Raw genomic sequence first — 20,965 nt, forward strand, 5'->3', positions numbered from 1 at the left:
GCCCTTTCCACTCTGTTCCCAACGCAGGGCGGTGTTGTCAGGGCAATAGGAACGCAGGCCTCGGCATCCCGGGGCCCATCCCAGCCCATCCCACCGCAGTCACCATCCGGGTCCCCACCGCTGTGCCCACGTGTAGCCGCCTTCAAGAGCCGACTGCCACTTGCCTGCGCGATGCAAACTCCTGCCGCGCCTCTCCTGGCAAGGGACGGGGACAGCACTGCTCCTGCCCTCCGCTGCGGTCGCGCTCACTCGACTCGACTCCCTCCCCACAACCCCCTGACTTCACTCCTTCCCTCCACGTCTGCCACACTCCACGTCCCGATGTGGACTGAGGGCAAAGCCGCGCTTGCGTCTTGGCTGCAGTGGCAAGGGGGCAGGGCCTGTCAGGGCGTGGCCGCTTGGGGTCCGTGACCTTCATTGTGTGCTAACATGGGTTACCATGGCAGGGGCAGCCCGGCTGCTCACCTTGCACTCACAGCCCATCTTGTACCTCTGGTTTAGGCTCTTCTTCTGGGTCAGGCTCAGGGAGTCCCAGGTGGAGACCAAGTCGCAGAGCCCATTTCCGTGCTCGGGAAGAGCTGTTCACCCACAGTGGCATCCAGCCTTGCTGCCTGAAAAATCCATGCTGTGCTGCTCAGGGTCGTGACAACTGTCACACTACGGCTGTGCCCACACCGCTTTTCCTCATTCTGAGTGACGCTGCCCATTTTTGTGTATTCCTACCTGTGTGCAGCCAGCTGTGGCCTTCTATCCCATAAGAATTTTGGAAAATCACACATTTTTTTCCTCAATTCCTCTTCTGGGCTCACTGCCATACAGGCCCACAGTCCATGAGTATGGCTGGTAAAGTCCGAAGCAATATAGAATTGTGCACTACTGAAAAATATCCAACGGTTCAGCTCGTTTCAATCGTTTAAGGCAAGGCTTTTAGCTGGAACACAGTCGAGACAATTTAAAACTAGTGCTAACCTGCACGCCCTCCTTGATTGGCACCTCTTGCTTTATCAATTCTGCGCATTTTGTTCTGTCTTTGGCAGTACATATCAAGATTTTCTTGTCTAAAAGAAACAAGAAAGATCAGTCACAAATACGCAGAAATCCAGACAACCACATCCGTGGTGCCCACACAGTAACATTGCTCTACTGTTTTCCTATGCCCAAAGCTACTAAGGATTAACTGAACACAACCATCTCTTGTCACGTGTTGTCACAAGAGGCACGTGCTGCTTCAGCATCGATCTTTCAGGCTGTTACCAGTGAGAAAAAGGAAGCGTGTTTTACTGTAGGAAACTTCGTTCAGGGCCTCATTTGCCTCTCTAGGCACCCACACGGTGAATAGCCCAGGAAACGGTACAGAAGTGAGCAGCAAAGCAAACCCAGGGCACCCCAAGAGACCCCCTAACGACACGAGTCCTTCTCTCCTTTTCACCATGAGGTCCCAAAGCAGCAGGGCAGGAGCAGGCAGGGCAGTCATGTGCTCGGGTCACACCGGGCAGGAGAGGGCAGGAAGAGCCCTCGAGCACCCAGGATTAGTAAAGAGAATTCCTGCCTTCAACTGAGGTTAGTCCATGCCCAAGGCCAGCGCTGATCCAGACGTGAAACTGAGGGGGTCAGTGAACCCCAGGTGCCACACAGGCTGCACCTTCTTCCCTCGCCTCGTCCATGAATTGTTTTCCAGGCTCCTCCACCTCACCCCGGCTCACACACCTGCAGGCTGGCTCAGGGCTGGCGGGGGGCTGGCGACCCTGGGGGCAGCAGCAGGAGCTGCTCTGACCCTGCTTGTGGGGCTGTCCCTGGGGCTGAGCACTCAGGCCCAGGGCTGGAGAACTGGGCCATGACAGGGCCTGTGGGCCCTGCGGTCTCCAGGTCCCTCCCCCAAGGCCCAGCCACGCTGGGAGTTACCTGCTCCTGCAGCACCCCTAGTCCTGGTCCTGTCCCTGTTCCTATTCCTGTCCCTGTTTCTGTCCCTGTCCCTGTTCCTGTTCCTGTCCCTGTCCCTGTCCCTGTCCCCAGCTGCCCCCAGCCTGTCTCTCCTCCATTTCTCTTCAGGCCCCTCGGCCTCTGCCCCCTCTGGCCCCCAGGCCTCTCCTCACCTCAGCAGCTCCTCAGCCAGCCAGGACGTGGGGCCTGCGGAGGCGGCCTTCAGGAAGGGCCATTTCCCTGGAGCGGGGCCTGCAGCAGCGCAGGGGTGGGCACAGCTCTGCCCGCCCTCGGTCCGCTTGGGGGCCTGGGCCTGCTCAGGGAGGGAGGGGGACAGGAGGGGAGCTGCCCTGGGCTTGCTCTGCATGGTCAAGTCCCAAAAGGCGGCTCTGTCTGTGCTCCGGCCACAGCCCCGGGCAGCAGGAGCTGCGTGACGGAGCCACTGGCATCGGCCAGGCCTTGCCTCGTCACACCGCCCGTGCTGAGCCCAGCGCCCGGGGTCTTCCTCAGGCCTCACCTTCCCCTGGGTGATGGGGAGGAGACGTGGCCTGTCCCGGCGTGGCCAAGGACATCTTCCTGTGGCCAAAGGAAGGACGGAGCCCCCCTTACTCTCTCCACGGGGCTGGCCACTGTCCTTGGCTCCTGTCCCCGGGGATCTTCGGCGCTGGCAGGCCCTGCAGGCTTTCAGGGCCAAGGAAAGGCCGGAGTGCCAGGGGCTTCTGGGGCTCTGGGCAGCTTTGGGCATCTCTGAAGCTGAGGTGTGGCTGCCCCTTTCCCTCTGCAGACACAGATACTTGCTGCCCCCTTCATGGTCAAACCCTGTTTCTCCTCATGGCACATGAACTGGACAGAGGCCACATCCCTGGTAGTCTGGGAGGACTTCAGGGAAACATAGAAGTCAAAGATGCATGCAGATAGGAAGAAAGTGAAAAGCAGCCGTGTCCAGGTTTTTCTGCTGTTTCAGGACAGAACTCAGGCATTTGTGTGCATCCCAGCACCAAAGTATGCTTTTTTCCTCCAAGCTGCACAGCTTTTCACCAGCAAAAGGGAGCTGGGCTGAGCTGGCCTTCAGGATACCTCGGCTCCTTCCTCTTTTAATTGTGTGCCTATACTTCCATTGTCTTCCCAGCAATTTTTTTTCCTTCCTTTCTTCCCCACCCAGTTCCCTCCTCTTTCAAAGGTAATTATAATTGGACTTTCTGGACAGGTCATTGAGTAGGTAGACTCAGGATCTAAGTCTAGGCTGGTCTGTGCCTCCAGAGCTGTAGGCTGAGCAATTCTACCTATAAGGCTAGGTAGAGAGGAGTTCCTGTTTGTCACTTGTGGGTTTTTTTGGTCCTGAGACAGTGAAGGTAAGGTCATCAGCTCTGCAGCAGCTAAAACCACCACTGAAAGAGTTTTGCTGGTGGATGCTGTTCTGTGTGTTCTATTTTCAACAATGATTTCATTAAGCTGGAATTATTTCTATGCAATTAGGGGATGGGGATCTTCTAGCACTGGTCTTCTGTTTCTGGAGAGTGTCCTGACAGCTTTTGTCATCCAGAGCTTTCCTGTCTGTTCCCGAGACAAGCAATGGCCACGACATGGAACAACCCCTATGAGTAATGGCTTCAGCAGTAGGCTTGGATTTAGTGAATCCCCATGGACAAATGTACGTAGCAGGTCCTCCATCCAAGAATTTTGAGGTACCACCACTCTAGAGTGAATCTGGAGTTTGGTCAGGTCCGGCTTAGGGATGGGTTCAGTCTCAGGGCCATGCCCACAGGGACTTGCTGGGAAGGGGGTGGGAGCATGTCCCCAACCCCTGGCAGGAGCTGGGGGAGCCCGCACCTCTGCTGCCAGCTGCTCCCCCCAGGATTTGCTCTCTGCTGAGGCAGATGGCTGGAGAGGAGCTGCGTATCGTGGGGCAGACACTGGCGTCAGCAGAGTCACACCAGCAAGAACCTCAGTGCCAGACTCCCACCGTGCTGAGGCCTTGGCAGACCGTGCTCTGCAAAACCAGGAGAGTTCAAGGGCTTTGGGACAGCTGCAGATTTTGATGCTCCCCCAACAGGGAGGCAGCGGGGATTTGGAGGTGGCTGTGCTGCCTGTCCTGTGTGCTGCCCTGCAGTCCCCGTGCGGTAGTGAGAGGCAACGTCTGATGCAGACAGAGCACGTATAAGCAAGAGCCTTTCTGCATACCATTCCTCGGTAGTGACTGTGAACAACAAGCGTTTTCACTGCTAGGAAGCAGGCACTGTCTGGAAAAACATGCTATTGATTTCAGAAAGTGCAGTTAGAAGAGACTAAACTGAACATTAAAATCACTGAAGAGAATTAGTTCTGGTTTAGCTCAAACCAGGAGAGCTAAGGAGCACTTATCCTAGGTCAAGGAGTTTTTGTTTCCCCTGCTCCGCCAGCCAGCAGGCGCAGAAGAAGCTGGGAGGGAGCATGGCCAGGAGAGCTGACCCCAACTGGTGAAAGGGTCATAGAACATCATGGTCAGTAGAGAAACTGGGGGGATTTGGCCAGGAGGGGTGCATCACTGCTCTGGAATCGGTCAGTAGGTGGTGGGCAACTGCCCTATGCATCACTTGTCTTTTCTTGGGTTTTCTTGCTCTCTCTCTTTGCTATGCTCCATTTAAATACAGTTACTACTGTTCATGTTAGTATATTTTTTATTATTATTGTCATGATTTTATTTTATTTTACTTCTTTATTAAACTGTTCTTATGTCAACGAAAAGTTTTGTGTTTTTTCCGATTCTCCTCCCCATCCCAGTGGGAGGGGAGAGGAGTGAGCAAGTGGCTGCGTGGGCTTTGGCTGTTGGCTGGGGTTTAGCCACAACGCAGAGAGCACCAGCACCTTGGCCGGTGGCGGTGACATGGCGCTGGCCAACAGGCAGGATTTCCGTTTTGCTGGCTCGGAGTTTTTGGGAGCAGCCGGCTCGCCGCCGGGGCCAGCAGGGAGGTCCGTGCCGCAGCCTGTTTCCCGAGAGGTGCAGAAGATGCCAAGACTGCTGCTGGCCTTCTGGGACACCTTGGCCAGCTTCCCCACTGCGCCGGGCACTGGCCTGGGAGCACCGCTGCTGCAAGAGACCCTCTTGAGGGTCCCGGTGTTGTCCCCACTGCCCCCAGGCTCCTGGCTGTGGCTGGGCTCCAGCAGCGCCTTGGGTGACACAGGTGGCTGCTTGTGCTCGCAGGAGCTCTGCCGGGGCAGCTCCGCTTTGGCCGCGCCTGCCCTGCTGGTGTTGCAGAAGCCTTGAGCTGCTCTGGGCGCGGGAGGCAGCTGCGGGAAGGAGAGCGACTCCTTGGGCGTCCGCGCTGCACCATTGGGCAGAGCTGTGGCCATGGGGGTGGCTTTGAGGAGCAGCCTGGGTGACGGGGAAAAAGCAGGTGCCTTTGGCGGAGCGGTTCTGTTGGGCGGCTCCAGCCCTGCCCCAGATGTACTGCGGGCCACAGGGGCTCTGACCTCCTTTGGCCCCGGCAGCTTCTTCCCCAGCAGCATGTGTGGTCTCTAGAGAAACAGAAGGACAGAGGTTCAGGGAGGAGAGCATTCAAGGAGCCAAGGACACAGAGGGATACGTCCCTCCCCATGCCTTGCCAGGCACGCTCAGGGACCCTTGGCTCAGTAGGATCCCTCCTGTCAACCGTCCTCCCTCGCACCTGCCCGTTCGGAGCAGTGCGCCTGCCTCCCTGCGGAGCTGCAGCCACCCGCCCTCGCAGAGCAGACAGAGGGGCAGCAGCTCCCAGCTCCCAGGAGCGCTGGCTGAGAGCAGCCTTAAGGACTCACCTGGCCCGTCAGCAGTGAAGACAGGGCCCTGCTGGTCACAGTTGTCTTGACCTGAGTGGAGCCAGGCAGGCTGGAGGCAGCTTTGGCCGTGGGCCCCTGCGAGCTCTTCCTGGGGCTGGGGGTTCTGGTGAAGGCAGAGAAGTGCAGGTGTTAACTGCGAGGGTTCGAGCGACGAGAGCGCTCTCGTCGGAGATGCACACAAGCAACAGGAGCCAGAAGCTCCGAGGAGATGAACCGCTCTTGATCTACAGCAAAATCCTGACAAGGAGCTGGACCTCTCCCCGCCACCCTGCTCCGAGCCAGCACGTGCACACAGGCTTTGGGGCTACTTGGGCCAAGCTCCGTCCCACACCCAGGCACGTGTTACCAGCCCCGTGCCCAATGCTGAGAGCAGGGGGAAGAGGGGCCGCAAGACACAGGGCGCTCTCACCTCAGGTAGAACAGCACGTAGGCCTGCTCTTTGAGGACCTCTTCGGTGCTGCTGGGGTGGACCCGCTCATCGTTCATTTTATACCACTGCCCATTGCTGGCCTGCAGAAGGAGAAGAGAGAATGGGGTCCGACTGTGAGCGGCGACACTCCTGGCATGAAGAGCAGCAGGAACAGTGCCCGTCGGCAGAGCTCCTCTCCCCAAAACCCACAGGCGGCCCAGGGCAGGCAAGGGGACTCTGGGAGAGCAGACCTCCACGCTTCCTGCAGCGGAGCACAGCCTGTGCAGCACACCTGATCCAGTGCTCCACACCACGCACCTCTGCTCAGCACCCTCCTTTCTGCACATTACAGGGACCCGTGAGCACCCACCAGCCCCCAGCCCAGACGGGGTGCCAAGAGAGCTCCCCGGGCTCACCTTCACGAAGCAGTAGTAGTGCCCGGCGTGGCAGCTGTACCCAGAGTGCACCAGCACCGCGTAGAGCCCGTACAGGACAGGATCCCCATTCTTCTGAGACATGTAAGGGCGGAGGTTGAAGAACTCGGGGTACCCCACGTCCTGCAGAGAGAGGATGTCTCAGGAGCCTGCACAGCAGATGGCTTTCTTGCTAGAGCAAGGGCAGCTCAGCCGTCCTGCAGATCCCACCTTTCAAGGGAGGGGGACCCGCTCTCGCCAGGCCGAGTGCACGGTGAGGAAGATGCCAGGATGAGCCAAACTCCCTCTGTGCCGCACAGCTGGGGAAGGTCAGCAGGACTGCGGCAGAGCTTGCACTGGATCGCCTCCCACCCTGCTTTGGGCAGCAGAGCCTCGGGCCAGGAGACAGCCCCCGCTCTGGATTGCCGAGCACTCACCTTTGTGAGTTTGCCTCCACCAAAGTCGGCAAAGCGCTTCAGCGAGATGGTGAGAACGTTGGAGGCTCGGTGGATGGTGAAGCCCTTGCTGGCCGTCACTTTCTTCTTGCATCTGCGCAGCAAGAGCTCGAGCTATTCAAGCTGATCCACCACCCGGACAATGCCAGCCCTGGCCAAGCGGCACACCCCACGGCAGGGACCCTGCTGACAGCGGGCACCGCTCCAGGGCACCTGCTTGTGGCCGTGTCTGCTGGCCCCTGCCCTTCCCACCAGAGGAGCAGAGGAGGGAGCTGAGGAGAGGCAGGCTTCATTGCAGGCTTCCGTGGCCACGTGCCTCACAGTTTAGCCACGGAGCAGGTAGAGAAGCCCTCCCTTACTGGAGCAGGCTTTCCGCCTGCTTCCCACCAGCACACCCACGGGCCCCTTCCCGCCCACAGCCCCACACACTCACTGGGCACACATGTAGGCGTTCTCCCCGCCCAGCAGGTCTGGCTTCACAAACAGCTCCAGCGCCTGCACTAGGTTTGCGGCTTCCTGCAAGGGCAGAGGAGAGGTCAGGGCATGAGTGGCCTGTCCACACGACAGCCCAGCTCCCCGCCGAGACACTGGCCCCGAGAGATAACACAGAGCATGAGCACAGGGCCACAGGCTACACCACACCTGTGAGCCTGCCACCAGCTAGGCACCGGCCAGCACGCTGTAAGGGACGGCGGCACTGCCCCCCACACCACAGAGCCTCAACGCAGGAGTCGTGGCCCACGCTCAGGCAACGGGCACTGCTCTGCCAGAGAGAGAAGGCAGCGCCACAATGGAAGCGGCTTCCCTCTCGCCTGCACCGTGCCTTGACGCTGGCCGGTTAAGGAGCCTTAAGAGCAGTAATGGTGCAGGTGCAGGAACGTCCCCCCACGAGAGCAGAGCTCCTTCCCATGCCCAACCCTGCCCCAGTACCCCGATCTCCAGCGGCAGGTCCAGGTAAGGGTCGTACGTGTCCGAGACGCTCTTGCACGCCAAGCACTTCACTGCAAAAGAGCGAGCAATGAGCACAGCCTGGCACAACACCTGCACCCGCCACCACCCCAGCACAGCGCAGGCAGCTGCAATATTCCCCCTCTCTGCATTTGGGCTCTGGGAGGTGAGCACCAGGATTCACAGCCTGGCAAGGAGGAAGGCTGGCAATTCCGCTGGGACAGCGGTTGTTGCTAGAGAGCTGGCAACAGGGGTTCCTCTATCAGTGGCAATGAGCTGGAGACCCACGGCCAACGGCTTTTTCCATCGCCACAACAGGGGTCACGAGCTGCAGGCACTGCCAGACTGACCGGCTGCAGCTCTGGGTACGTTACGCATGCTTCGCCACTTTCCCAAGAGATTTTTTACCGCAAGGCTCTCGGGGCAACAGCAGCCCTGAGAGTCGCAGGCCCAGGACCTGGCAGCCAGCACTCACCACGGGACCGCAGGTAACCGCCAAAGACCTGGTGAACCAGCGTCGTGGCCTGGGTCTCGCGATCCAACCTGGAGATAACAGCACCAGATCTCACACCACCCCTCCGCCATGGCCACACCCGCGGGCCACCCCTGTGTCCTCGGGACAGCTCCCCTGTGCACTCTGGCCAGCGGATGGGCTGCAGAGCTCCAAGGGCAGAGGGAAGTCGCAGCTGCTGCCAGCCTGCTCTCCCAGTGCCGCAGCTCGAGGGGTGGCACCAGGCTCCGATGCACACCTTCCTTGAGAAGGAGCAGAAACTCCTGGCTGGAGCTCAGAGCTGGGCACTGCAGACGGAGGCAACGCAGGCTTCCCGGGACGGAGAGCCCACAGGAAAGCGGCTCAGCCCTGGCCACAGCGCTGGGGCTGAACTAGCGGGCACGCCTGTATTCCTCAGCAATTGGGACAGGATCCAAACCCATAGCAGCCTCGGGATTTGGGGACAGGACCACAGCTCTGCTATGGTGGAGGAGTCAGGAGAAGGGAGAAGGCAGACAACAGCCCAGAGCTGTGTCACAGAGGGGCAGGGAGCTGGGCCACCCACTCAAGGTCCCTGGAACCAGCGGCTCCCTCTATGAGTCTGACCTGGGGGACACATTCACCCCACAGGCCCCTCCTGTGGGTGCAGGGGACCAGTGAAGGGACAGTGGGGAAGAGCAGCGATGGGCCATCAGAGGCCCCACGTACGTGGTACAGCCTTTCAAGCAGGCCTTCTGCATGGCATCGACGGTGTGACACAGGAACTCGTGCGCATCCTCCTGTCTCCTGAAGAGGATGTGCTGGGCAATATCTGCAGGAGAGGGAAGAATCAGCCCCAGCACGTGCTGCATGATGCAGGCCTTCCCTCCCTTCCTTGGGGCAGGGACTGTGGGGGTTGAGCCCCCTCAAACCAAACCAGACATCAGACTCTTGCCGGAAAGCCCCAAGTGGCCCTTGAAGGCGCCAGCCCCTGGCAGGCTCAGGGAGTCATCTCAGAAGAGCCGTCTGCCAAGACCTGCCCCCATCTCAAAGGCTACGCTCCTGCATTAGCCACTGCTCTCCTGCATGGCTACCAGGGGGAGGGGAAGGCAGCCGTCCTTACTCTTGAGGTCTCGGATGAAGGATATCGGCTTTATTGTCTTGCCGCTGTTGGCAAAAGCCTCAATTGTGTGCTTCTCCATGAGGCACATCATGCAAAAGCCTCCTTGGTCACCTGGAGCAGGAGAGGAGAAGACAGGGCGTTAACGACAGGACATGGCGCCCCACTGCCGGAGCCAGATGCAGGGGTGCTGAGCGCAGCACTGGCAACAGGACAGGCAGGCGCTCCTCCTCCCACTGGCACCCCTGCCCCAGCCCTGCTGCCTGCCGAGCCGGGCCTCCCTACTCACAGCTGCGGCTGTGCTCCTTGGAGAGCAGGTAGTTGGCGAGCGGCGGCGTGTGGGTCAGGCACTGCACCGTGGAGTTGAGGAAGCAGGTGTTCCCCAGGTTCTCCAGCCCGGCGCCGACCTGGTAGATCCGCTCCCACTTCATGGAGAGGCGCTCCACGGGGAAGAGCACCTTCTGGGGCATGGGGACCCCGTCCCCCCGTTCCCCTGCGGCATGGCGGCTGCCTGCAGGGAGAGGGGCGGTGAGTCGTGGCAGTGCGGAGCGTGGGGAGGGCCCCCCTCGCCCGCTCTACCTACCCTGCTTGCCGGGTGGCTTCTCCTTGGCAGCCTCGGCCCAGGGGTTGAGCAGCACGTACTTCCCCTGCAGCTGCTCCAGCTCGCAGGAGAAGCCGTGGCTGGTGGGCTCGACCTCGTTCTTCTGCAGCCGCATCTTCTTGGCCGAGGGGGCCAGCAGCCAGCCCAGCTCCCCATCCTCAGCCATCTCCCACCAGGTCCGCTTCAGCGCCAGCCTCGCTGCCTTCTTCGGCTTCTCCATGGTCAGTGTGGCAGAGGCCGGTGGCCCTGGCTGGGGGGAGGGGGTGGCCAGTTGAGTGGGAGCACCGGCCCTTTCCACTCTGTTCCCAACGCAGGGCGGTGTTGTCAGGGCAATAGGAACGCAGGCCTCGGCATCCCGGGGCCCATCCCAGCCCATCCCACCGCAGTCACCATCCGGGTCCCCACCGCTGTGCCCACGTGTAGCCGCCTTCAAGAGCCGACTGCCACTTGCCTGCGCGATGCAAACTCCTGCCGCGCCTCTCCTGGCAAGGGACGGGGACAGCACTGCTCCTGCCCTCCGCTGCGGTCGCGCTCACTCGACTCGACTCCCTCCCCACAACCCCCTGACTTCACTCCTTCCCTCCACGTCTGCCACACTCCACGTCCCGATGTGGACTGAGGGCAAAGCCGCGCTTGCGTCTTGGCTGCAGTGGCAAGGGGGCAGGGCCTGTCAGGGCGTGGCCGCTTGGGGTCCGTGACCTTCATTGTGTGCTAACATGGGTTACCATGGCAGGGGCAGCCCGGCTGCTCACCTTGCACTCACAGCCCATCTTGTACCTCTGGTTTAGGCTCTTCTTCTGGGTCAGGCTCAGGGAGTCCCAGGTGGAGACCAAGTCGCAGAGCCCATTTCCGTGCTCGGGAAGAGCTGTTCACCCACAGTGGCATCCAGCCTTGCTGCCTGAAAAATCCATGCTGTGCTGCTCAGGGTCGTGACAACTGTCACACTACGGCTGTGCCCACACCGCTTTTCCTCATTCTGAGTGACGCTGCCCATTTTTGTGTATTCCTACCTGTGTGCAGCCAGCTGTGGCCTTCTATCCCATAAGAATTTTGGAAAATCACACATTTTTTTCCTCGATTCCTCTTCTGGGCTCACTGCCATACAGGCCCACAGTCCATGAGTATGGCTGGTAAAGTCCGAAGCAATATAGAATTGTGCACTACTGAAAAATATCCAACGGTTCAGCTCGTTTCAATCGTTTAAGGCAAGGCTTTTAGCTGGAACACAGTCGAGACAATTTAAAACTAGTGCTAACCTGCACACCCTCCTTGATTGGCACCTCTTGCTTTATCAATTCTGCGCATTTTGTTCTGTCCTTGGCAGTACATATCAAGATTTTCTTGTCTAAAAGAAACAAGAAAGATCAGTCACAAATACGCAGAAATCCAGACAACCACATCCGTGGTGCCCACACAGTAACATTGCTCTACTGTTTTCCTATGCCCAAAGCTACTAAGGATTAACTGAACACAACCATCTCTTGTCACGTGTTGTCACAAGAGGCACGTGCTGCTTCAGCATCGATCTTTCAGGCTGTTACCAGTGAGAAAAAGGAAGCGTGTTTTACTGTAGGAAACTTCGTTCAGGGCCTCATTTGCCTCTCTAGGCACCCACACGGTGAATAGCCCAGGAAACGGTACAGAAGTGAGCAGCAAAGCAAACCCAGGGCACCCCAAGAGACCCCCTAACGACACGAGTCCTTCTCTCCTTTTCACCATGAGGTCCCAAAGCAGCAGGGCAGGAGCAGGCAGGGCAGTCATGTGCTCGGGTCACACCGGGCAGGAGAGGGCAGGAAGAGCCCTCGAGCACCCAGGATTAGTAAAGAGAATTCCTGCCTTCAACTGAGGTTAGTCCATGCCCAAGGCCAGCGCTGATCCAGACGTGAAACTGAGGGGGTCAGTGAACCCCAGGTGCCACACAGGCTGCACCTTCTTCCCTCGCCTCGTCCATGAATTGTTTTCCAGGCTCCTCCACCTCACCCCGGCTCACACACCTGCAGGCTGGCTCAGGGCTGGCGGGGGGCTGGCGACCCTGGGGGCAGCAGCAGGAGCTGCTCTGACCCTGCTTGTGGGGCTGTCCCTGGGGCTGAGCACTCAGGCCCAGGGCTGGAGAACTGGGCCATGACAGGGCCTGTGGGCCCTGCGGTCTCCAGGTCCCTCCCCCAAGGCCCAGCCACGCTGGGAGTTACCTGCTCCTGCAGCACCCCTAGTCCTGGTCCTGTCCCTGTTCCTATTCCTGTCCCTGTTTCTGTCCCTGTCCCTGTTCCTGTTCCTGTCCCTGTCCCTGTCCCTGTCCCCAGCTGCCCCCAGCCTGTCTCTCCTCCATTTCTCTTCAGGCCCCTCGGCCTCTGCCCCCTCTGGCCCCCAGGCCTCTCCTCACCTCAGCAGCTCCTCAGCCAGCCAGGACGTGGGGCCTGCGGAGGCGGCCTTCAGGAAGGGCCATTTCCCTGGAGCGGGGCCTGCAGCAGCGCAGGGGTGGGCACAGCTCTGCCCGCCCTCGGTCCGCTTGGGGGCCTGGGCCTGCTCAGGGAGGGAGGGGGACAGGAGGGGAGCTGCCCTGGGCTTGCTCTGCATGGTCAAGTCCCAAAAGGCGGCTCTGTCTGTGCTCCGGCCACAGCCCCGGGCAGCAGGAGCTGCGTGACGGAGCCACTGGCATCGGCCAGGCCTTGCCTCGTCACACCGCCCGTGCTGAGCCCAGCGCCCGGGGTCTTCCTCAGGCCTCACCTTCCCCTGGGTGATGGGGAGGAGACGTGGCCTGTCCCGGCGTGGCCAAGGACATCTTCCTGTGGCCAAAGGAAGGACGGAGCCCCCCTTACTCTCTCCACGGGGCTGGCCACTGTCCTTGGCTCCTGTCCCCGGGGATCTTCGGCGCTGGCAGGCCCTGCAGGCTTTCAGGGCCAAGGAAAGGCCGGAGTGCCAGGGGCTTCTGGGGCTCTGGGCAGCTTTGGGCATCTCTGAAGCTGAGGTGTGGCTGCCCCTTTCCCTCTGCAGACACAGATACTTGCTGCCCCCTTCATGGTCAAACCCTGTTTCTCCTCATGGCACATGAACTGGACAGAGGCCACATCCCTGGTAGTCTGGGAGGACTTCAGGGAAACATAGAAGTCAAAGATGCATGCAGATAGGAAGAAAGTGAAAAGCAGCCGTGTCCAGGTTTTTCTGCTGTTTCAGGACAGAACTCAGGCATTTGTGTGCATCCCAGCACCAAAGTATGCTTTTTTCCTCCAAGCTGCACAGCTTTTCACCAGCAAAAGGGAGCTGGGCTGAGCTGGCCTTCAGGATACCTCGGCTCCTTCCTCTTTTAATTGTGTGCCTATACTTCCATTGTCTTCCCAGCAATTTTTTTTCCTTCCTTTCTTCCCCACCCAGTTCCCTCCTCTTTCAAAGGTAATTATAATTGGACTTTCTGGACAGGTCATTGAGTAGGTAGACTCAGGATCTAAGTCTAGGCTGGTCTGTGCCTCCAGAGCTGTAGGCTGAGCAATTCTACCTATAAGGCTAGGTAGAGAGGAGTTCCTGTTTGTCACTTGTGGGTTTTTTTGGTCCTGAGACAGTGAAGGTAAGGTCATCAGCTCTGCAGCAGCTAAAACCACCACTGAAAGAGTTTTGCTGGTGGATGCTGTTCTGTGTGTTCTATTTTCAACAATGATTTCATTAAGCTGGAATTATTTCTATGCAATTAGGGGATGGGGATCTTCTAGCACTGGTCTTCTGTTTCTGGAGAGTGTCCTGACAGCTTTTGTCATCCAGAGCTTTCCTGTCTGTTCCCGAGACAAGCAATGGCCACGACATGGAACAACCCCTATGAGTAATGGCTTCAGCAGTAGGCTTGGATTTAGTGAATCCCCATGGACAAATGTACGTAGCAGGTCCTCCATCCAAGAATTTTGAGGTACCACCACTCTAGAGTGAATCTGGAGTTTGGTCAGGTCCGGCTTAGGGATGGGTTCAGTCTCAGGGCCATGCCCCCAGGGACTTGCTGGGAAGGGGGTGGGAGCATGTCCCCAACCCCTGGCAGGAGCTGGGGGAGCCCGCACCTCTGCTGCCAGCTGCTCCCCCCAGGATTTGCTCTCTGCTGAGGCAGATGGCTGGAGAGGAGCTGCGTATCGTGGGGCAGACACTGGCGTCAGCAGAGTCACACCAGCAAGAACCTCAGTGCCAGACTCCCACCGTGCTGAGGCCTTGGCAGACCGTGCTCTGCAAAACCAGGAGAGTTCAAGGGCTTTGGGACAGCTGCAGATTTTGATGCTCCCCCAACAGGGAGGCAGCGGGGATTTGGAGGTGGCTGTGCTGCCTGTCCTGTGTGCTGCCCTGCAGTCCCCGTGCGGTAGTGAGAGGCAACGTCTGATGCAGACAGAGCACGTATAAGCAAGAGCCTTTCTGCATACCATTCCTCGGTAGTGACTGTGAACAACAAGCGTTTTCACTGCTAGGAAGCAGGCACTGTCTGGAAAAACATGCTATTGATTTCAGAAAGTGCAGTTAGAAGAGACTAAACTGAACATTAAAATCACTGAAGAGAATTAGTTCTGGTTTAGCTCAAACCAGGAGAGCTAAGGAGCACTTATCCTAGGTCAAGGAGTTTTTGTTTCCCCTGCTCCGCCAGCCAGCAGGCGCAGAAGAAGCTGGGAGGGAGCATGGCCAGGAGAGCTGACCCCAACTGGTGAAAGGGTCATAGAACATCATGGTCAGTAGAGAAACTGGGGGGATTTGGCCAGGAGGGGTGCATCACTGCTCTGGAATCGGTCAGTAGGTGGTGGGCAACTGCCCTATGCATCACTTGTCTTTTCTTGGGTTTTCTTGCTCTCTCTCTTTGCTATGCTCCATTTAAATACAGTTACTACTGTTCATGTTAGTATATTTTTTATTATTATTGTCATGATTTTATTTTATTTTACTTCTTTATTAAACTGTTCTTATGTCAACGAAAAGTTTTGTGTTTTTTCCGATTCTCCTCCCCATCCCAGTGGGAGGGGAGAGGAGTGAGCAAGTGGCTGCGTGGGCTTTGGCTGTTGGCTGGGGTTTAGCCACAACGCAGAGAGCACCAGCACCTTGGCCGGTGGCGGTGACATGGCGCTGGCCAACAGGCAGGATTTCCGTTTTGCTGGCTCGGAGTTTTTGGGAGCAGCCGGCTCGCCGCCGGGGCCAGCAGGGAGGTCCGTGCCGCAGCCTGTTTCCCGAGAGGTGCAGAAGATGCCAAGACTGCTGCTGGCCTTCTGGGACACCTTGGCCAGCTTCCCCACTGCGCCGGGCACTGGCCTGGGAGCACCGCTGCTGCAAGAGACCCTCTTGAGGGTCCCGGTGTTGTCCCCACTGCCCCCAGGCTCCTGGCTGTGGCTGGGCTCCAGCAGCGCCTTGGGTGACACAGGTGGCTGCTTGTGCTCGCAGGAGCTCTGCCGGGGCAGCTCCGCTTTGGCCGCGCCTGCCCTGCTGGTGTTGCAGAAGCCTTGAGCTGCTCTGGGCGCGGGAGGCAGCTGCGGGAAGGAGAGCGACTCCTTGGACGTCCGCGCTGCACCATTGGGCAGAGCTGTGGCCATGGGGGTGGCTTTGAGGAGCAGCCTGGGTGACGGGGAAAAAGCAGGTGCCTTTGGCGGAGCGGTTCTGTTGGGCGGCTCCAGCCCTGCCCCAGATGTACTGCGGGCCACAGGGGCTCTGACCTCCTTTGGCCCCGGCAGCTTCTTCCCCAGCAGCATGTGTGGTCTCTAGAGAAACAGAAGGACAGAGGTTCAGGGAGGAGAGCATTCAAGGAGCCAAGGACACAGAGGGATACGTCCCTCCCCATGCCTTGCCAGGCACGCTCAGGGACCCTTGGCTCAGTAGGATCCCTCCTGTCAACCGTCCTCCCTCGCACCTGCCCGTTCGGAGCAGTGCGCCTGCCTCCCTGCGGAGCTGCAGCCACCCGCCCTCGCAGAGCAGACAGAGGGGCAGCAGCTCCCAGCTCCCAGGAGCGCTGGCTGAGAGCAGCCTTAAGGACTCACCTGGCCCGTCAGCAGTGAAGACAGGGCCCTGCTGGTCACAGTTGTCTTGACCTGAGTGGAGCCAGGCAGGCTGGAGGCAGCTTTGGCCGTGGGCCCCTGCGAGCTCTTCCTGGGGCTGGGGGTTCTGGTGAAGGCAGAGAAGTGCAGGTGTTAACTGCGAGGGTTCGAGCGACGAGAGCGCTCTCGTCGGAGATGCACACAAGCAACAGGAGCCAGAAGCTCCGAGGAGATGAACCGCTCTTGATCTACAGCAAAATCCTGACAAGGAGCTGGACCTCTCCCCGCCACCCTGCTCCGAGCCAGCACGTGCACACAGGCTTTGGGGCTACTTGGGCCAAGCTCCGTCCCACACCCAGGCACGTGTTACCAGCCCCGTGCCCAATGCTGAGAGCAGGGGGAAGAGGGGCCGCAAGACACAGGGCGCTCTCACCTCAGGTAGAACAGCACGTAGGCCTGCTCTTTGAGGACCTCTTCGGTGCTGCTGGGGTGGACCCGCTCATCGTTCATTTTATACCACTGCCCATTGCTGGCCTGCAGAAGGAGAAGAGAGAATGGGGTCCGACTGTGAGCGGCGACACTCCTGGCATGAAGAGCAGCAGGAACAGTGCCCGTCGGCAGAGCTCCTCTCCCCAAAACCCACAGGCGGCCCAGGGCAGGCAAGGGGACTCTGGGAGAGCAGACCTCCACGCTTCCTGCAGCGGAGCACAGCCTGTGCAGCACACCTGATCCAGTGCTCCACACCACGCACCTCTGCTCAGCACCCTCCTTTCTGCACATTACAGGGACCCGTGAGCACCCACCAGCCCCCAGCCCAGACGGGGTGCCAAGAGAGCTCCCCGGGCTCACCTTCACGAAGCAGTAGTAGTGCCCGGCGTGGCAGCTGTACCCAGAGTGCACCAGCACCGCGTAGAGCCCGTACAGGACAGGATCCCCATTCTTCTGAGACATGTAAGGGCGGAGGTTGAAGAACTCGGGGTACCCCACGTCCTGCAGAGAGAGGATGTCTCAGGAGCCTGCACAGCAGATGGCTTTCTTGCTAGAGCAAGGGCAGCTCAGCCGTCCTGCAGATCCCACCTTTCAAGGGAGGGGGACCCGCTCTCGCCAGGCCGAGTGCACGGTGAGGAAGATGCCAGGATGAGCCAAACTCCCTCTGTGCCGCACAGCTGGGGAAGGTCAGCAGGACTGCGGCAGAGCTTGCACTGGATCGCCTCCCACCCTGCTTTGGGCAGCAGAGCCTCGGGCCAGGAGACAGCCCCCGCTCTGGATTGCCGAGCACTCACCTTTGTGAGTTTGCCTCCACCAAAGTCGGCAAAGCGCTTCAGCGAGATGGTGAGAACGTTGGAGGCTCGGTGGATGGTGAAGCCCTTGCTGGCCGTCACTTTCTTCTTGCATCTGCGCAGCAAGAGCTCGAGCTATTCAAGCTGATCCACCACCCGGACAATGCCAGCCCTGGCCAAGCGGCACACCCCACGGCAGGGACCCTGCTGACAGCGGGCACCGCTCCAGGGCACCTGCTTGTGGCCGTGTCTGCTGGCCCCTGCCCTTCCCACCAGAGGAGGGAGCTGAGGAGAGGCAGGCTTCATTGCAGGCTTCCGTGGCCACGTGCCTCACAGTTTAGCCACGGAGCAGGTAGAGAAGCCCTCCCTTACTGGAGCAGGCTTTCCGCCTGCTTCCCACCAGCACACCCACGGGCCCCTTCCCGCCCACAGCCCCACACACTCACTGGGCACACATGTAGGCGTTCTCCCCGCCCAGCAGGTCTGGCTTCACAAACAGCTCCAGCGCCTGCACTAGGTTTGCGGCTTCCTGCAAGGGCAGAGGAGAGGTCAGGGCATGAGTGGCCTGTCCACACGACAGCCCAGCTCCCCGCCGAGACACTGGCCCCGAGAGATAACACAGAGCATGAGCACAGGGCCACAGGCTACACCACACCTGTGAGCCTGCCACCAGCTAGGCACCGGCCAGCACGCTGTAAGGGACGGCGGCACTGCCCCCCACACCACAGAGCCTCAACGCAGGAGTCGTGGCCCACGCTCAGGCAACGGGCACTGCTCTGCCAGAGAGAGAAGGCAGCGCCACAATGGAAGCGGCTTCCCTCTCGCCTGCACCGTGCCTTGACGCTGGCCGGTTAAGGAGCCTTAAGAGCAGTAATGGTGCAGGTGCAGGAACGTCCCCCCACGAGAGCAGAGCTCCTTCCCATGCCCAACCCTGCCCCAGTACCCCGATCTCCAGCGGCAGGTCCAGGTAAGGGTCGTACGTGTCCGAGACGCTCTTGCACGCCAAGCACTTCACTGCAAAAGAGCGAGCAATGAGCACAGCCTGGCACAACACCTGCACCCGCCACCACCCCAGCACAGCGCAGGCAGCTGCAATATTCCCCCTCTCTGCATTTGGGCTCTGGGAGGTGAGCACCAGGATTCACAGCCTGGCAAGGAGGAAGGCTGGCAATTCCGCTGGGACAGCGGTTGTTGCTAGAGAGCTGGCAACAGGGGTTCCTCTATCAGTGGCAATGAGCTGGAGACCCACGGCCAACGGCTTTTTCCATCGCCACAACAGGGGTCACGAGCTGCAGGCACTGCCAGACTGACCGGCTGCAGCTCTGGGTACGTTACGCATGCTTCGCCACTTTCCCAAGAGATTTTTTACCGCAAGGCTCTCGGGGCAACAGCAGCCCTGAGAGTCGCAGGCCCAGGACCTGGCAGCCAGCACTCACCACGGGACCGCAGGTAACCGCCAAAGACCTGGTGAACCAGCGTCGTGGCCTGGGTCTCGCGATCCAACCTGGAGATAACAGCACCAGATCTCACACCACCCCTCCGCCATGGCCACACCCGCGGGCCACCCCTGTGTCCTCGGGACAGCTCCCCTGTGCACTCTGGCCAGCGGATGGGCTGCAGAGCTCCAAGGGCAGAGGGAAGTCGCAGCTGCTGCCAGCCTGCTCTCCCAGTGCCGCAGCTCGAGGGGTGGCACCAGGCTCCGATGCACACCTTCCTTGAGAAGGAGCAGAAACTCCTGGCTGGAGCTCAGAGCTGGGCACTGCAGACGGAGGCAACGCAGGCTTCCCGGGACGGAGAGCCCACAGGAAAGCGGCTCAGCCCTGGCCACAGCGCTGGGGCTGAACTAGCGGGCACGCCTGTATTCCTCAGCAATTGGGACAGGATCCAAACCCATAGCAGCCTCGGGATTTGGGGACAGGACCACAGCTCTGCTATGGTGGAGGAGTCAGGAGAAGGGAGAAGGCAGACAACAGCCCAGAGCTGTGTCACAGAGGGGCAGGGAGCTGGGCCACCCACTCAAGGTCCCTGGAACCAGCGGCTCCCTCTATGAGTCTGACCTGGGGGACACATTCACCCCACAGGCCCCTCCTGTGGGTGCAGGGGACCAGTGAAGGGACAGTGGGGAAGAGCAGCGATGGGCCATCAGAGGCCCCACGTACGTGGTACAGCCTTTCAAGCAGGCCTTCTGCATGGCATCGACGGTGTGACACAGGAACTCGTGCGCATCCTCCTGTCTCCTGAAGAGGATGTGCTGGGCAATATCTGCAGGAGAGGGAAGAATCAGCCCCAGCACGTGCTGCATGATGCAGGCCTTCCCTCCCTTCCTTGGGGCAGGGACTGTGGGGGTTGAGCCCCCTCAAACCAAACCAGACATCAGACTCTTGCCGGAAAGCCCCAAGTGGCCCTTGAAGGCGCCAGCCCCTGGCAGGCTCAGGGAGTCATCTCAGAAGAGCCGTCTGCCAAGACCTGCCCCCATCTCAAAGGCTACGCTCCTGCATTAGCCACTGCTCTCCTGCATGGCTACCAGGGGGAGGGGAAGGCAGCCGTCCTTACTCTTGAGGTCTCGGATGAAGGATATCGGCTTTATTGTCTTGCCGCTGTTGGCAAAAGCCTCAATTGTGTGCTTCTCCATGAGGCACATCATGCAAAAGCCTCCTTGGTCACCTGGAGCAGGAGAGGAGAAGACAGGGCGTTAACGACAGGACATGGCGCCCCACTGCCGGAGCCAGATGCAGGGGTGCTGAGCGCAGCACTGGCAACAGGACAGGCAGGCGCTCCTCCTCCCACTGGCACCCCTGCCCCAGCCCTGCTGCCTGCCGAGCCGGGCCTCCCTACTCACAGCTGCGGCTGTGCTCCTTGGAGAGCAGGTAGTTGGCGAGCGGCGGCGTGTGGGTCAGGCACTGCACCGTGGAGTTGAGGAAGCAGGTGTTCCCCAGGTTCTCCAGCCCGGCGCCGACCTGGTAGATCCGCTCCCACTTCATGGAGAGGCGCTCCACGGGGAAGAGCACCTTCTGGGGCATGGGGACCCCGTCCCCCCGTTCCCCTGCGGCATGGCGGCTGCCTGCAGGGAGAGGGGCGGTGAGTCGTGGCAGTGCGGAGCGTGGGGAGGGCCCCCCTCGCCCGCTCTACCTACCCTGCTTGCCGGGTGGCTTCTCCTTGGCAGCCTCGGCCCAGGGGTTGAGCAGCACGTACTTCCCCTGCAGCTGCTCCAGCTCGCAGGAGAAGCCGTGGCTGGTGGGCTCGACCTCGTTCTTCTGCAGCCGCATCTTCTTGGCCGAGGGGGCCAGCAGCCAGCCCAGCTCCCCATCCTCAGCCATCTCCCACCAGGTCCGCTTCAGCGCCAGCCTCGCTGCCTTCTTCGGCTTCTCCATGGTCAGTGTGGCAGAGGCCGGTGGCCCTGGCTGGGGGGAGGGGGTGGCCAGTTGAGTGGGAGCACCGGCCCTTTCCACTCTGTTCCCAACGCAGGGCGGTGTTGTCAGGGCAATAGGAACGCAGGCCTCGGCATCCCGGGGCCCATCCCAGCCCATCCCACCGCAGTCACCATCCGGGTCCCCACCGCTGTGCCCACGCGTAGCCGCCTTCA

At 60.0% G+C, this 20,965-nt stretch overlaps 2 protein-coding genes across 2 annotated transcripts; both read right to left on the reverse strand.

Annotated features, from left to right (window-relative positions):
- Positions 1 to 282: 282 nt before the first annotated feature.
- Positions 283 to 10,347, reverse strand: LOC147413864 (ubiquitin carboxyl-terminal hydrolase 36-like). The gene is made up of 18 exons (XM_086477039.1): positions 10,119 to 10,347; positions 9,816 to 10,037; positions 9,530 to 9,640; positions 9,136 to 9,238; positions 8,413 to 8,480; positions 7,920 to 7,990; positions 7,423 to 7,505; positions 6,972 to 7,083; positions 6,538 to 6,678; positions 6,122 to 6,222; positions 5,692 to 5,815; positions 4,748 to 5,415; positions 3,751 to 3,910; positions 2,530 to 2,601; positions 2,094 to 2,233; positions 970 to 1,058; positions 466 to 578; positions 283 to 357 (listed from the first exon to the last, which is right to left on the reverse strand). The coding sequence occupies exons 1-18, from the start codon at positions 10,345 to 10,347 to the stop codon at positions 283 to 285; spliced, it is 2,682 nt and encodes an 893-aa protein (XP_086333165.1).
- Positions 10,348 to 10,696: 349 nt separating this feature from the next.
- LOC147413865 (ubiquitin carboxyl-terminal hydrolase 36-like) lies at positions 10,697 to 20,753 on the reverse strand. Its single transcript, XM_086477040.1, has 18 exons — positions 20,525 to 20,753; positions 20,222 to 20,443; positions 19,936 to 20,046; positions 19,542 to 19,644; positions 18,819 to 18,886; positions 18,326 to 18,396; positions 17,829 to 17,911; positions 17,386 to 17,497; positions 16,952 to 17,092; positions 16,536 to 16,636; positions 16,106 to 16,229; positions 15,162 to 15,829; positions 14,165 to 14,324; positions 12,944 to 13,015; positions 12,508 to 12,647; positions 11,384 to 11,472; positions 10,880 to 10,992; positions 10,697 to 10,771 (listed from the first exon to the last, which is right to left on the reverse strand). The coding sequence occupies exons 1-18, from the start codon at positions 20,751 to 20,753 to the stop codon at positions 10,697 to 10,699; spliced, it is 2,682 nt and encodes an 893-aa protein (XP_086333166.1).
- Between the last annotated feature and the right edge of the window lie 212 nt (positions 20,754 to 20,965).

The sequence above is a fragment of the Leptosomus discolor genome, chromosome 23 (assembly GCF_034619465.1).
Source record: "Leptosomus discolor isolate bLepDis1 chromosome 23, bLepDis1.hap2, whole genome shotgun sequence".
In the NCBI taxonomy this organism is placed as follows: Eukaryota; Metazoa; Chordata; class Aves; order Leptosomiformes; family Leptosomidae; genus Leptosomus; species Leptosomus discolor.